The 15,917-nt window shown below is 37.2% G+C and overlaps 1 protein-coding gene across 1 annotated transcript in view; it reads right to left on the reverse strand.

The window, feature by feature from the left end:
* LOC109989637 (apolipoprotein B-100) overlaps window positions 1-6,747 on the reverse strand; it is a 44,529-nt gene extending 37,782 nt beyond the window's left edge. The window contains 18 exon segments of the mRNA XM_065964115.1: window positions 408-575; window positions 807-1,012; window positions 1,256-1,423; window positions 1,539-1,742; window positions 1,847-2,020; window positions 2,163-2,358; window positions 2,479-2,690; window positions 2,793-2,939; window positions 3,042-3,156; window positions 3,239-3,689; window positions 3,842-3,927; window positions 4,195-4,319; window positions 4,566-4,718; window positions 5,112-5,259; window positions 5,396-5,541; window positions 5,653-5,765; window positions 6,221-6,265; window positions 6,678-6,747. Of these exon segments, the coding sequence (XP_065820187.1) occupies window positions 408-575; window positions 807-1,012; window positions 1,256-1,423; window positions 1,539-1,742; window positions 1,847-2,020; window positions 2,163-2,358; window positions 2,479-2,690; window positions 2,793-2,939; window positions 3,042-3,156; window positions 3,239-3,689; window positions 3,842-3,927; window positions 4,195-4,319; window positions 4,566-4,718; window positions 5,112-5,259; window positions 5,396-5,541; window positions 5,653-5,765; window positions 6,221-6,265; window positions 6,678-6,732 (2,912 nt within the window). The 5' untranslated portion in view covers window positions 6,733-6,747.
* Window positions 6,748-15,917: the final 9,170 nt, after the last annotated feature.

Here is a 15,917-nt window from a genome sequence, read left to right on the forward strand (position 1 = left end):
TTAACTGGTATAGCACCATGAATTAAGAAAACATCAAAAACGCCAAACTTTACCTACATTTTGCATACAATATTGTATGTACACACTTACTGGCATGTCATTACATGTAAAGATATTAATCCAACGTATTATACCACCTCAGAAAGTAAAGCAGTGGATTTTATATGGTAGCAGAGCTAATAACTTGAGGGGATGTATATCAATGTTTAGACATGAATTATATTTCAATCAAGATTATTTTTCCAAATGAAACTAAGCAAACTGATGTAACTATACACAGATGAAACAAAACTAAAAAACACACTTTTCTTGGGGCTTAAAAACATTATAATCATTCATTATGTTGCCATCATTGACACAGAATTGTAAAAAAGAATCCATTTTTAAATCTTTGCAGAATGACTTACTTGGTCTCTCCATTCAGGGGGAAGAAAGGAATGTCAGTCTTGCCACGAGTGTCAGCACGGCTTGTTTCTGTGCAGTATTTAACTCCAAAGAGAGTGTCACAGCTAATTTCACCCTCCTTGGATGGGATCACTGGAGCAACACCACCGCCCACAATCTGCACCTTATTGCTATGACAGAGAAAACAAACAGCAAAATTGGTTTTCTGTATCTGAAAACTGAACATACACATTTTCTTTTCTTTTGCAGACATTGAAAATGTAATTATCACTAAACCTTATCTACAACTGTTTTACAAAGGCATAACACAAAACTAGGCAATACATATGCAATTGAAATACTACAACAAACAACTATTAAATTGACTAAATATGAAATATCAGGGTGTTTTTTTTTGTCACCTTATGGTGAAGAGCTTTGTGGTGCCCTGTGGGGCGGGGATTGTAAGCTTGACCTGGCTACCCTCCATGGTGATCTTGGCATTGAATGCACTCTCATGGTACATGTTGGTGTGCATCTCAACAGTGGATACAACAAATTCAGGCACGTGGACTCCCATCTTAGTCACAAACTCAATTCCAATAGATGGCATGAACACCAGCTCATTCTGTGAAGCCAAGACAAATACAATCAAATGTTAAAGTGTGCAGAATCATGAAAAATATACGAACACTTCTTCTCCATGCAACTTTAATCTCTTACAAAATAACGTTTATACTATTTATATGGAACTTTTATAATGATCATAGATTTCAATAAAATATCATGATTTTTTTGAGGAAGCACATTAACAACAGAGCTGTGGCATAATTTTAAAAAAACTTCAAAATATATATTTTTTAACATTTACCATTTTACGGGCAATATGCAGTCCTCCCTTTGCACCAGGAGCGAATGTGCCAGACATAGCAAATGTCAGAGGCAAGCCAGATGCTGTTGGCATCATGAACTTGTTGTCCATGAAGATGTAATGGGCGAAGAGCTCATTGTCAGTGCTGGACATCAGCTGAGCCATGACCTGATAAAAAGAGTCAAAAGTCACTTTAAATGTTCAACCACTGTTGTTCAGAAGAGAGCTGTTATTTGTTGGACAGGCTTTTTCATACATTTACAACCTGCAAACAGAACAGTACCTTGGTAGGGAGGATCCTCATGAAGAATTCTGCATACATAATTGCATTATCAGCAATAAACTTCAGTTCGTTGCCCTTGATGTAGCCAAGCTCAGCTCCCATGATCCTCAGGTAGGCCATGGCCTCTGGGGACTCCTGACTCTGCAGATCCTTAACCAGCTTGTTGAAGTTTCGTGCAACCTCTCTCATAAGATTCTCAGGAACCTTTGGAGAAAAAAGAAAAAGTTGTATTAGCTGTGATGGTATCAGTGGAAATAACATAACTCAGATTATTATTTTTAACAGAAGTAATTATACATCAAATATACCTTATTTCCTTCTGTTTCCATGGGACCAAACCCTTTCCTCAGAAGTTCTCTGACCTGTGGTGGCATATTGTCATCAGCCCAGTACAGAGCCTTGGACACGGTGTCAGGGACGAATCCATTCTTTCCAAACAAAGCGTCAATGGTTGGCTCAAAGCCCTTTCCTTCCATGCCAATCTGTTGGTAAAACATGGTTAGTTTAGTGTGTTTGAGTGTGAATCTAGGCCAACCACATATTCACTTTTACATTGTTATAAATAGAAGACCTTTGCTTGAGTTTCTGGTAAGTGTAAACAAGACAAAAAAAAATATTGCATACCTCCAAAACATCCATGCTAAAACCAAAAGCATTCAGTGTAGTCTCAAGCAACGCCTCCCTTGGGATCTGGCTGCTAGGATCAAAGACGATGTTTCCCTGAATGCCGCTCAGCTTGTAGTTGCGAGACTTTGTGCTGTATTCACCGTGTGCAATGACCTCAGTGTCCTGCAGGACATCCACTATCTTCCTACCAAGCCTGGAGGAACAATAACATTTGACAAAATCAGCCAAATATACATGCACTGCATCAGCAGAATGGGTAACCATTTAATCAAGACTGAAGTTGGCTGTCAGTTGAAAGGGGCTCTGTTCTTACTCCTGGGTTTCTGGGTCGGTGGAGGTAATGATGTTGTAGATGTGGGAGGTCACAAAGGACTTGATCTGCACGTTCTGCTCCTGCGTAACCAGCTTCTTTACCATCTCAATGTCGCTGTCCTGAGGATTCCTCATCACAGTTAGGTAAGCTGCCAGGCGTTTCTGCACTGCACCTTTGGGGTACTGGCTGACTCTCTGGAGGTTAGCGCGAACCTGGAGAAAAAAAAATACCGTTACTTGTTTGTCATTGTTTTTAGTGACACTAAAATGTATAATCTAGGACACTAATCGTTTGTAAACAGGGATGTTTGTTACCTCATCTGTCACAGTCATGCGTCTGAAAGCCTGGATGGCAGCCAGCTGCACAGACAGGGTGGTTGCAGGCTGTCTCATGCACTTCAGCAGGATGGTCTTAATGGCTGGGTCAGCAGCCTCCATTGCATCTCCCATGTTTCCAACAACCTGGATGGAAAGAAAGACAATTTAAAAAAAGGTACCAGAAGTTGCCATAAAGATTTTTACCTTTTTTGTGTAAGTGGCTGAATTTCAGAGCTGGTAACGTACTCTCAAGGACAGGAAGGTCAGATCCTTCTCTCCAGGGCAGTCAGGGCCCAGAATGGTAGTCATATACTCAGAGACAGCAGTGATCTCAGGGGTGAGACCCTCAGCCTGGTACAGTCTAAGGAATAAATAAGTGATTAGTGATTTATATGGTATAAACACAATTTCCAGCTCCCAAATATGAAGATAGATGTACTTACTTCCTCACTGCATTGCTCAGGGCATACATGATGGGTTTGCTCTGCTTGTACTGAGCCATGGCCAGCATGTCCTTCACCATCAGTCGGGAGGGGTTGGGCAGCAGTCCAATGGCGTAGACGGCAGCATCAACCTCAAGAGCAGATTGGTCAAAGTTCCTGAGAACCTTCAGCAGCGCACTAGTGCACTCTGGGGTGCCGCACTGAGCCAGAGCCTGAAACGTCAGAGCCTCGGAGACAGCCATCATCTCAACGGCAGCAGATCCAACAACGTCAACGTTCAGGCCACGCATCTCAGACACCAGCTTGTTAAAGAGGGCGGCGCGCTCCTCGCCCTGATTGGTCTGAGACAGGGTGTTCAGCTGCTGCATGGTGACCAGGGCAGCATCGGTGGTCTGCTTGGGGAGCTTGTCATCAACAACATCCATGGACAGGTATTTAAGGTTGTCCTCATCTGCACAGGAAGTGAATCACGAACAATTACAAAATGCAGAAAATGATGACAGATTTTGATATTTTACAGGCTTTTTTTTAATCTTACATGTTATTAAATATGTAAGGTTTACTCTTCACATTTTTTTGTAATTAAAAAACTTAAACACTCACTGCGGTCAAAGATTCTGTCGTTGATCTTGGAGGTCTCCCTCAGAGTTACAGTCTGCTTCACCAGCGTGGAAATTCCATATTCATTCCTGTTTGCAAATAAATATAGATAAACTGGTCATGATTGGAAAACGTACAACTCAGTTTGGATATGAAGGCCAGTTAGGAAAATGCAATGAGCAAAACTCACTAAATTGTTCACAAATATAGGAACAAACCTACACTACAAATTGTCATGTATTATCTAAAGTTTTGCCCTCTGCACATTGTAAAGACGAGTTTATTTGAAAGTGTAGAGAGATGGTAAATTTGCTTCTCTATCATATGTCAAACACTTTTTCTTTTTTTAAACCTACTGGGAGGACAGGGGCAGGAAGATGTGTTTCTCTGTGCAGACTCCACTGGTCATGTGCTTCTTCTGGTTGTCAAACTTGTAGTTGCAAGTCTGGGCGCTGTCAATCATCTTGGACAGAGGGAAGTTCTGTAGAAAGACAATCAAAAGCAAGGTTCTATTAGATTCTGCTTGAAAACAGATTTACTGGATGTCGGACAGAGAAAGCACAGCTCTTTATAAATAATATGCTATTTTAAAATAGTGTGTTTAAATGCATTATCCTCTCTTATCCTTTTAAAATGAGTGCTGTTCTCTTGAATTATTTTTAAATCCTACACCCAATCTAACAACCCTTGGCTTGAGCTTGTGACGCTGCCAGTATTAGTCTCTCACCATGCCGGTGATGAGGGCCAAGGGGCTGGTGTGCTGCCTGCGAGCAAAGAACATATCACATTTGGAAAGATCCCTGGTGACAGTCACATCGGTGGCGATGTCCTCTCTGGCGTTGACAGTGAAGTCAGTGGGGCAGACTCCATGCACGGTGGACTGAAAACAAAAAAACAGGCATCATCAACAATTAACCTCACAGAGTTGCAAGAGACTGATGAGTAAACATGTTTTTGTCCTTTCAGTAGCCTCCCTGAATTATCAATTGATCTGACAGATTGCCTCCCTGTTATGAGAGCAGGTGAGGTCATCGACAAGATAAAGTTATCTGGGACTTTGCCCTGCAGCTCAAGATAGTCATTCTGAGGACATGATGTTACGTGAGCATTTATCACCTTTGTCTGGGGCAGCTTATCAGCTCATTGTGCAACTTGTTTATCTTTGCATGATAATCAGATTCCACTTTGTGACTCTGACCTGAATTGATAGGTAACAGCTGGAAATACTGACAAAACAAAAACGAGGCAATAAAAAAACAGTCAGGGTAGCTACCATTATCTTGTTCTTGTCCTCTTCCATGACTGGCACAATGAGGGAGGAGACGATTCCCCTCTTGATGTTCAGGATGTTGACGGGCTCATCGTCCTCAGGGTAGAGCTTGACCTGAAGATCTCCCTCAACGGTGATCTTCAAGGGATTCCTGTTAACAGATAAATATTGAATATCTAGCAATGTATGACTATTTTCTAACATTTGAGCGACATCTTTTTAAGGTTCAATGTGAAGAAAAATGCTGAATCTGAATTGAATGCTCAAAACAAAACGAGGGGACTTACTTGGCCATGGCATCTCTGAAAGCCTCATCTTCAGCAGCAGGACGGTACAGGGAGTTTCCTGCCTCATCCACATCAAAGATCTCGCTCAGAGAGCACTCTGTTGTGCGCAGGATGAAGCTACAGGTCTGGGGCACTTCCACTTCAACCTGTGCAGAAAATCAAGCATTTTAACTTACTTTTGTTTAAATTCAGTTATGGGACTGTTTTGTTTAATTGTTTGTTTGCAGTAACTGTACAACAGGGATGTAAAAACGTACTTTGCAGGAGACTTTGGGGCCGCTCTTGTTGTCGCTGGCTCCATTCACGCCGTTAAAGGTCTCAGCTTTGTAGTCGTACGCAAATCGTCTGAAGTTCTTGAATCTTTTGGACACTGAAAATTTGTTTGAAACATCAGTTAAAGCACTATTATGATTATTTTAAATACACTGCATACCTTTATAACAAAATCCTGTTTAAAAATGCAATCAAAAAAATCTTCATCTGTAAGACATTCTACCAACAGAGTACACACAATGCAAACACATTTTAAAATTCCACCAGTAAGAGTAGGTAAGACCATTCATCAATGAATAAATATATAAATAAATTGGGGTCATGCACCCAGACTAGCTCAGGCATGAGTCTGTTTAAAACAGGCACAAAGCTTGACATATAACTTTAATTACTGAAAATGTACAACCTAATACAAAATCAAACTTTTATGAAAGATTAGCTGATAAGAAGGACTTAAAATGTGTTTTCTGTTCAGTATATCAAATTAAATCACATCTTATAAATGTCATAAAAAAGTGATTAAACAGTTTTAAGCTTGATGAAGTTACTTACAAGAGCAAGCTGGAGATTGTTCCTCAACACTTCCCACATCTTGCTCTGTGAAAGGAAAAAGAATAGTTTGCTTGACATTTTGAAAAGCCGAATAGTGTTCTAAAAACACCAGACAATACGGTAACACTTAGATAACAGAATACAAAATTACAATATAATCAAACTACCAGCATTTGTTTATCCTTATTAGCTATAATTGTTCCATTTCAGTCATTAAAAAAAAGAACCTTTATATTAAATTGACAAAGTACTAAGAATGCTCTTAAACATTAGTGCATTTCTAATTTGTCACATAAAACCAGTAACAACTTAAAGGAAAAAGTCCTCATTATAAATATCAAGCAACAGACAACCACTAACATTCATCAAATATTACCAAATTATCAAATATTTATTATTGTTTAAAATTGATTTGCTAAGTTAAAATAAAAAACAACAACAGCGTAATAATACTCACGGGCCAGTGCGTATGTGCCGAGAAGCAGCAAAAGGCAGACTTTAGTACCCCCCATGATGGGCTTTAAGTCAAGCTCCTTGAAGCTTTAAGGTAGGGAGAGTCTTCCTCTTTCAGTGAAGACTAATTCTTGTGGTTCACTGCTCTGGCTTTTATAGGCTTTACTGTATGTGATTACTTGCAAATGTGTTGCCCTGGTTCCAAAGTCTGAGCTGTCCTTGTGGCAGGCCAAAGGTTAAAACTTTTCAGAAACTAGAATGTCTGTCAGCATGGGGTGGGGGAGGATTCTGTCTTTTTATCTTATACTCTTGTTTACACATTTGGTGTTGAATTCTTTAGACAATAGGACAATTCATGACTAAGAAATTAAAACAATTATGGTAATAATTTCTGAAGTAAATAATAAAAATATCATCCGTCTTCAAAGAATAATCAGTTCAACGTTCATATATTGTGAATCATCAGCATCAACTGCTTGTTTGCAGTGCTCAAAGTGCAGTAAACAAATGTAGACTTAGATATGAGATTGAATCAGCAAAGTCACAAACTGCACTTTAATGTTTTAACTGTCATCTTATTTTTGTCATTTTTTATGTTTAAAAATATATGGTGTTAAAATCAAGCAGGTTTAGATTTTAAATATTCAGAGGGTTGATTTAGTGTGTAAAGACACTCAAAAGGAAGGAGCCTGGATACTCTGTAGTTCCTCCCTAAATGTTATTTTAGAACAAAGGTTACACTATAATGTCTCTTCAACTACCTCACAAAAACATGAAAGCCTTTTTAGGAAAGTAAGAAAACCTTTGCCCCATGACTTCTTAACAATATGAATCATAATGACAGAATTGAAACCAAGGTCCGCTGCTGCTTTTGACACATTACTAGAGCGTGTCTTAAAGTGTTTTACTGTTTTATGACATTATCTTATTTAGTTTAATTTCACGCCATAACTTGGACTTCAATTATTATTATTATTTATTTATTTATTTATTTATTTATTTATTTATTTATTTATTTATTTATTTATTTATATTTTTTTAATGTTAATTTTATTGTTGTGTTGTTACCTTGTTGTTGTTTTTTTTATCTCTGCTCTGTAAGGTGACCTTGAGAGTTTTGAAAGGCGCCTTTAAATAAAATGTATTATTATTATTATTATTATAATAATTTATTTGTAGAAAACATGGATGTAGTCTCAGTGACATCACCCACTGGTTTTATGAAGAGGTGTTTTGAAGTCCAACAATGGCTGTCACCTTGTTTGAAATGCTATCTCAAACTAACTTTAGATCAATCTGGAAACAGGCAAAGAGCTTGAACTGAGACTGGCCTATAGCCTCCTGGCAAACCGCTACTTACACGTCCACATGTCAATCCTTTAGTGACACCCAGATTTATGTAAATGTTTGCATAACTCTTAGCCTTCATAAAGTTAAAAACGTTATTTAGAACAATGTGTTCCCTATGTAAACATATTTATTTCTGCTAAAAATGGTCATACTAATATGGGAACTAATGGGGACGCCCTCGCTTTTGCAGCCGGACTCAAGTCGACACTTGAGGAATTTAATTTGTTTTGGCACTTCTGAATGGAGTCATTTTTTTTAACCAGAAGTTGGTAAAAAAAAAAAAAAAAACAGTCACACATACCTAAATGGCACACAATAAACAGAGGCGAGTAAAACACTAAAATCCGCATGCAATGTTGTTTATAGAGGGGCCAGGTATTAAAAAAGGATGAAGAAGGGGTATGTTAGGTTAGCATCTGTGCAGAGCGACTATACTAAAATGGAGAAGTTAGCTAGGATAACATAACTTACTGTCCAGCATGGAGGCTAGCAGGACAATGCTCTTTTTGAATTAGCCATAACATTAGCTAAACAGAGATACAAGGATTTAACATTAACGTTTTTAAGGTATTACAGCATCTCAATGCGATTGTAAAGTTGAACTTTATAATGGGTAAGGGCAGACTATTGTCTTTAAGTTCATGTGGCTGGTGAGATGTCTCTGTGAATAAAAGATGCTTTTACTTTTGATGCCTGAGTAAAGTTTTCTGTTAAGGTCTTTGTTTTTGTCATGGATTATTTTTTACAGTGTGTTGTAAGTGATTTTCCATCAGTAAAGTGTTTGAATAACTCACCATTAATTAGAAGTAAAAAACATGAAAGAGGACAATAAAGTTTTCAACTAGTTTCAGGCTAAAATGTTGTGTACCATTTACAAATATGTTTGACATTTGCACAGTATTATATTCTAGGTTATATGAATACTTGATTTATTAATATGAATGTATCACAAAGGCTGTCAAACAAAATCAACTTGTAATCACAAAATTTAAATAGTTTATTGTTATTAACCACACTTTTAATCGCATGTTTGAAATTCCATAATTATGCATTTAGGCTTTTATTTTGAATTTTTGTACTGTCTTGAGCTGAGAGTACTTTACTAGCTATTTGAATTCAACCCAGCTTTCATTTCAAAGTAAAGTAAGGACCTTCAGGTAGATCGAAGGTTACAACATTAACCTAACTATAGAAAAAGAAACTTGTTACTAAGGAAGGAAAGGAACAATAAAAAAGTGAGTGTTATAAGGTGGATATTACTTTTGACTCGTCAACTGATCCGTCTAGAAGTTTTAATTTGAAATGAGACATTCAAAGATGCAACAGGGTTGATCTTTTCCATCACTTTGACTACAAGGAAGACACTGCGGTGGCTTAACCACGATGTGTCTAATAGACAAAACAGCAGATATTTGTGATTAAAGTTTATGCTGACAATCCTACTAATTCAGTTTTTGTCTTTGTTTTATATTGTAATAATCCTGTTAAGCAAATATGGGCCTCTGGTATGCTCAATTTATCAACTAACCGCCCTGTAGTGTTAATAATGTTATTGTTTAAAAAATTAAGAGTAAGCCATTTGAGCTATAATTAAGACTGAGCATTTATAAATGAAGTCAGCGGTGCTCCAGTGGCTCTTGAGATTTAATTTAAATAAAATGTATAACGTCTGTTAAATTCTTTGTATTACAAAAAATGGATCTCTCAACGCTAACATACCGAGCTCACCTTTCACCTGCTTAGAAAAGCATGTGATGGCGGTTTGATCAGGTATATAACAGACGTGAACCCAAGATAAGTTAATCAGGCAAAGGAAGGCTGTCTGACATTACATAAGAGTCACAGCAGCCTTCATCACAGTGATTACACTGTGTCGAAAATATTCAATCGGCCTCCCAGGACCTATCGGCCCTGGGAGCGTGCTAAAAAAAAAAGAAAGTTATCTATTAATGAAAAGAGTAACTGTATGTAGAGATGCCTTTCTATGTTGCGATGACAAACATTTCTAATGTCAAAGTAATATGAAAAGGGTGTCGCTATCAAATAATAGGAATAATAATTAAATCGTTCTTAAATTTGACACTTTATGTCGTATAAAAGACAATACACAGCTCAATAAAAAACAACCTAACTTCTTCCACTCCCGAGTCTGAGGGACTTTTGAGCTTGAGCCAAAGTTCATCCTATGACACTGCTCATCTGCTGTACTTAAAGCACTGAGATCACCCAAACGACCCAAAAAGACCAGAGAACACATCTATGCCGTTCAATGGGTTACATGTGGTGTCATTAAATAGCTACAGTGTTCCTCCAATGCTATACTGTTCGCTAACAAATCTGGACCAGGTGTACAAGGGACAAGAGGGCAAAAGTGAACAAGATGGACATTTAAGGAATAAGTGTTTTTTTTAAATAATCAGAAACCTTTAAGCTGTACAGAAATAGCCTAATGTAAAGCAAAAATGTGACGTATATTTCAAGTAGATTATAAAGTAGGATTATAAACAGAGTATGGGGGTAACAAGTTCCAACTGAAGGAGCTTTTGGATAAATAAGGGCCTACCAGTAAGTTTAGCTATTAAAATGTTAAAGGGTAACCTTATTTAACCAAAGCGTCCCAGAGTCAATATTGCCCTATTGTGTCTTGATGTTTTCTCTGGCTTTGATTTCTGTGGACCCTCTCTGGATTAGCCGGAGCCAGATCACATCACTTCATTTTAAGTAATAAGAAAAATCAGCTCACCATCCTCTGTGGTGAAACAGTGATGTAGATGCATCAAGTCGTAACTGCTGGACTTGGTTCAAGTAGGAGATAAGGTTTTTCTGGCAATAAAAACCAAAAAAGAGACAAAAAAGTAAATAAATTATCATTCATATTTTCCATAATAAAAACACATCTACTTACTACAAATAAATAAGCATGCATTAATGCAAATGTAGAACAAGACAACTTATAGGGACTTCTATGGGATCCTGTGGCTCGCTTCTGTACACAAAGCTTTGTTGTCTAAACACCAAGTATTAGTTCCATCCCAATTGTGGGGTGGCTGTGGCTCAATTGGCAGAGTCATTGCCTCTCATCCCAAAGATCAAGGGTTCAAACCCCAGCTGAGTAGTACGTCTGATGTGTCCTTGGGCAAGATGTACATCGCTTTGGATAAAAGCATCTGCCAAGTGAATTGTAACACTGTAACACTCCAATAAACAGAGAGAGTGTACACTTTTTAAGCTTTTCCCTTTTTCCAGGTTGGGTAAGTAGGTAGTAGTAACAACATTCTCATAATACAAGTTACGCTGGTCGTTGCTTGTATGTTGTGTTATGCAAGCTAGCTAGCTAAATTTCACTGTTTGGCTTCAGACTCATAATACCTTAATTGGTTATTAATGGTCACTGACACAGAAAATTGATTAAACACTGACGAGATGTACAATGTCGTTCCTAAATCTGTGTGGATAGCTTGAAATGTGTGCAATAGAGCCAGATGGAGAGAAAAAAAAAGTCCACAGTGTGTCCAACAATTTATTTTAATTACAAGAAGCTTTGACTAATTGACCCATCAATGAATGGGAAAAAAAAGTCAATCGAAACTGATGGATTGCATCATACTAATTGTCATCATTTTGTTGTTTTGAACAGGATTTTTCTTATTTCTTTGACTAAGACGAGCTAGGTTAAAATAACTCAAAACTTGCTCTTCAAGCCCTAACTGTTCTAACAAATGTCTGTCCAGTCTCATCACTACACACCCAAATCCACCTCAGTTCTTATCTCAAGAGCTTGGAGGGTTTAATTTGCCTTTTGATGCATCTTAATAGTCCACAAGTCAAGTGAAATAGTTGGATATTCAGCAACAATAATCACATTGCATTATAAAAGAACTGAATATTCTCTTGATTTAGTTGTCGATAGCAAATTTGGATAGCTATATTATTTAACGCTCAATAATGTCCCTTTCAAATATGAACAAGCCCTTTAGCCCATAAAAAATATGTATGTGAATAACACATTAAGACAGTTTGCAGCTCTTTCACATGATAAGCTCTTTTTTTTATCACCTATAGTGCATCAGAAGATTGAAACCTTCAACAATCGATGATTGTTGTGTATAAATAAAATATATATTGCTTCCAGATGTGTTCCCCCTTTATTATATACACTTGTACATTTCCATAATTGCACTGTGAAAAAAAGTCTTATAGGCTCCAGTGAATGAAACAGAAACACTGCCCAACAAACATTTGTCACAGCTGACTTTTTCTTCTTCTTCATAACAGGAAGTGCACAGGTGAAAGTGAGGCCTCCATCTCATTCCTTAAGGCCTGCCAGTGAGCCAGCATGTCCATAAGGAGTTCTTGGGACTGCTGTTTGGAATGAAACAAGTATTAATGTAAGTGATTCTGCCCTGTACTTTACTGTTAGACTTACTTATGAAAGACAGTTTCTTTCAATTAATAAGGCTTATACACTGTTACACAAAAACAATAAACTTTCATCTCTAGAATTTAGGGCTGGGCGATATGGACCAAAACTCATATCTCGATATTATTGAGCTGAATGTCATTACTCGATATATTTGTCCATATTTTTTTCTCTCTAGAAATAAATATAGATACAAAATAGGTGAACTGGCGGCTCTACGGAAGACACGTATAACATTATTTTAATGCAACATAAACTATATTGTCATTCCCTTTATCTTGTTTGAAAATGTATCGATATAGTTTAAAAACTTGATAAATCGCCCCGCCCTGGTAGAGATGTGTCTCAACAGGACAGTAAATAAGAAAAGCTTCATCCTGTGGGCTTCTTACCAGCACCCTTTATTGCAAAACAAAAAGATTGTGATACTATTGTTGGGCAGACTTTTTGTGACATTGTTAATGCAGGGAGTTGACCTGTGGTTTTTCCAGTTTTGAAGTTGTGGGTGTGAGTGAGTTACCCAAGGTGCTAGAAAACACAACGGTCCTTGCTTAGGGGAGGAAAAGCTATAATATCTGGTTCGCTCTAAATCTCAGAAGGAGAACATCTATTCTTTCTTCATTTGAGCTGAAACATGATATAAACTCCCCAATGCTCTCAGCAGCAACTCAACACCAACTCAATCAGGTGAAGCATAGTAGAGCCACAGGGGCATTTTATTTAGTTCTTATTTGTTGCCTTTGTCTGTTGATAGATCATTTTACTCATCAACCATATGTGTGTGGATGTTTGTAAGTTGCATCACTGATGTAATGAAGGAGCATTAGTTTGCATAGCCCGCAGTGTGAGTTTCCAAAATTAATCAAACATGTTGGGGCCGGCTTAGGTTAGTATTTATTGCACAATTGTTCTGGCATGCAGAAGGTGTGTTTTTTTAAAGAGCTGGTGCAAACCAAAACAAGGTTTTTGAGCTGCAGAATAAATGATACGGCTGTGCTTTAAAACACATTAATGCTGTTGTTCATTTGACTTTTTTGACCAAATGTATAAAAATTGAATGTTTAATTGGTTTAAATGTGTTAAACAGTGCCATCTGCTGTTTCAAATCAGGCTAAACTTTGCAGGCTTGTTCTGAAAGTGGACAGGTTCATACTTTTCTTAAAATAAAATGAAAGAAAAAAATGAAAGCCTTTTGAATGCCAGTGAATAAGTTCTGCCTAACCCTGCAGCCTTTGCGTAGCTATTCAGCATATTAAAAATGTATATTATGTATATAATGTATAGTTCATCTGCGATTTCTCTCTATTGTTTGTGTGTACTGTTGGTTGAATCTGTTTTCCAAGAACACATTTCACTGAACCTGTTGTAGGGCAGTGTACTGCACCCTGACAGCATTATCCTGGTTGCCTTTGATTGGTATCTTCTGGAACTTCTTGATAACATGTTCTTTTACTGTCAAGGAGAGTCAGGGATCAAAGGTTTCAATTTCTGAAAAAATTTCCTCAAAGGCAAATCCCAGGAATTGAGTGTTCAGCTGAACTATGATTGCCAAGACTTGCTTTGACTTAATTACTTACTTAATAACTTTCTATAACTTAACCTGACAGAAGCACATGCTATCACATACCGTATTTTAGGTGCGTATTCTAATTTGACTGTTTAAGTAGCCCTCAGCAAATTTCATAGTTCTGCAAAAATCAACAAAGTCATCTGGAATGTGTACAGGAGGTCCGATTAGGTTCAAACATAGAGAGAGAATGTATCTTGAATATATGCAGTTGCTTGTTTGTAGGATAGTGGTTAAAAGTCTGTTGCTACAATATATAAACATGCAGATGATAAAACCAACTGGAGGGCCATAACATGTTTGCCATTCACGGTTTTACATAATGTCATGCTACTGTGCAAATGAGAAATGAACACAAGCCTTTGTTTCATTAGCTAACACAGGACCCTAAGGCAGGCAGCCACATTGACCAGAAGCCTGAATCCCATTTTTATTTTGGTATTGGCATACAGTAAAGTCAAATCATAGCGTAAGAAGAACATGCTGCAGTGACCCCATCTGGCTGTGTATGCACATTAGATGCCTGGCATTCCATTTTGCATTGAGGGCAATTTAATTACATAACAATTAAGAATATTTTCTACTGATATCTTCATCATATGTTGTTATGAATCTTAATCTTTAAGAAAAAGTTTCATATTCTCGATTTCCATTTGGATCTATTAAGTAGACTATCTATCATCTCTTTATCAAGATGATAGATGCTAAAACCAACAAAAATTGCAAAACGACAAGAATGTCTGTTATCTTTTTCTAGCTATAAAAACTTGACGAAAGAGCTTAATCACGCAGTACCATTAAACAAAACAACAGACAAAAAGGGGGGAAATTAATATATTATTAAAGCTCCTGTGAGGAACTTCTAGTTTGTGTTCATTTCAGAATCAGAATCAGAAATACTTTATTAATTCCAGGGGGAAATTCAATTGTTACAGTTGCTCTTAAACACAACATAGCAGTAGGAAATATACAATTAATTAAAGAATGTAAAAATAAAATAGAATAGAGATAAGAAAATAAGCAATAAATAAGCAATAAGTACCAAGTAATACTAAAATAATAAGCAATGTACAAAGTGCAGTGACTTGAATTTAAAGCTTAATTAAACTTCCTTTGAAGCCCCCTGTGGACAAAGCTGCCTTTTCTTGTCCTGTACATGTATACAGTGTTTTTCTTTATATTTTAACAAAATGTCTACCTGTTATCTACTACATTCAAATGCCCAGAATTTTTGCCTGGGACATACCTTCATCACTTCTTCTGACACCTACCCCCCAGATGCTTCTGGTCTTGCTGTTTTTAATTAAAGAGACATCAGTTTTAATTTCAGTCCATTTCATCACCATCGGAAAAACTCCTCGTGTGAGTTTTAAGGATTTTTGGGGGCCTTTTTTGCCGATATTTCATAGGGCAGCTGAGTAGAAATGGGAAATATGGGGAGATTTGGGTAGACATGCACCAAAGGCTTGAGGCCGGGAGTTGAAATTGCGGCCGGTGCGTTGAGGACTGTAGTGTCTGTATATAGGGCAGGGTACCTAATGTACCAAGTGAGCTAAAGGGGAACAACCCCATATACTTTGGGAATGCTGTCAGAGGCAAATAAGAATATCTACATTTTCTTCCTGTTGGTCATTTTGATTCTTTAATATCAAAAATAGACTGTTCCATAGCAAATCATATTACCCTTGACCCTTGTCACTATATTACTAGAAGCAGAAGAACAAACTGTATTTGTTTTTCTTTTACATATTTAAGTTTAATGTAAAAAAAAAAGAATTAGCTTATTGTTTTATGAAAAAACATTTTTTTGGTACCCAATTGAATTAAAATCTTTAAAAAAACATAGTCCTTCAAGATATTTTGACATGCCTTAACAAGTATTTTTAATTTATTGTGTATTTATTTCC

This window comes from Labrus bergylta, chromosome 15 (genome assembly GCF_963930695.1).
Source record: "Labrus bergylta chromosome 15, fLabBer1.1, whole genome shotgun sequence".
Lineage (NCBI taxonomy): Eukaryota > Metazoa > Chordata > Actinopteri > Labriformes > Labridae > Labrus > Labrus bergylta.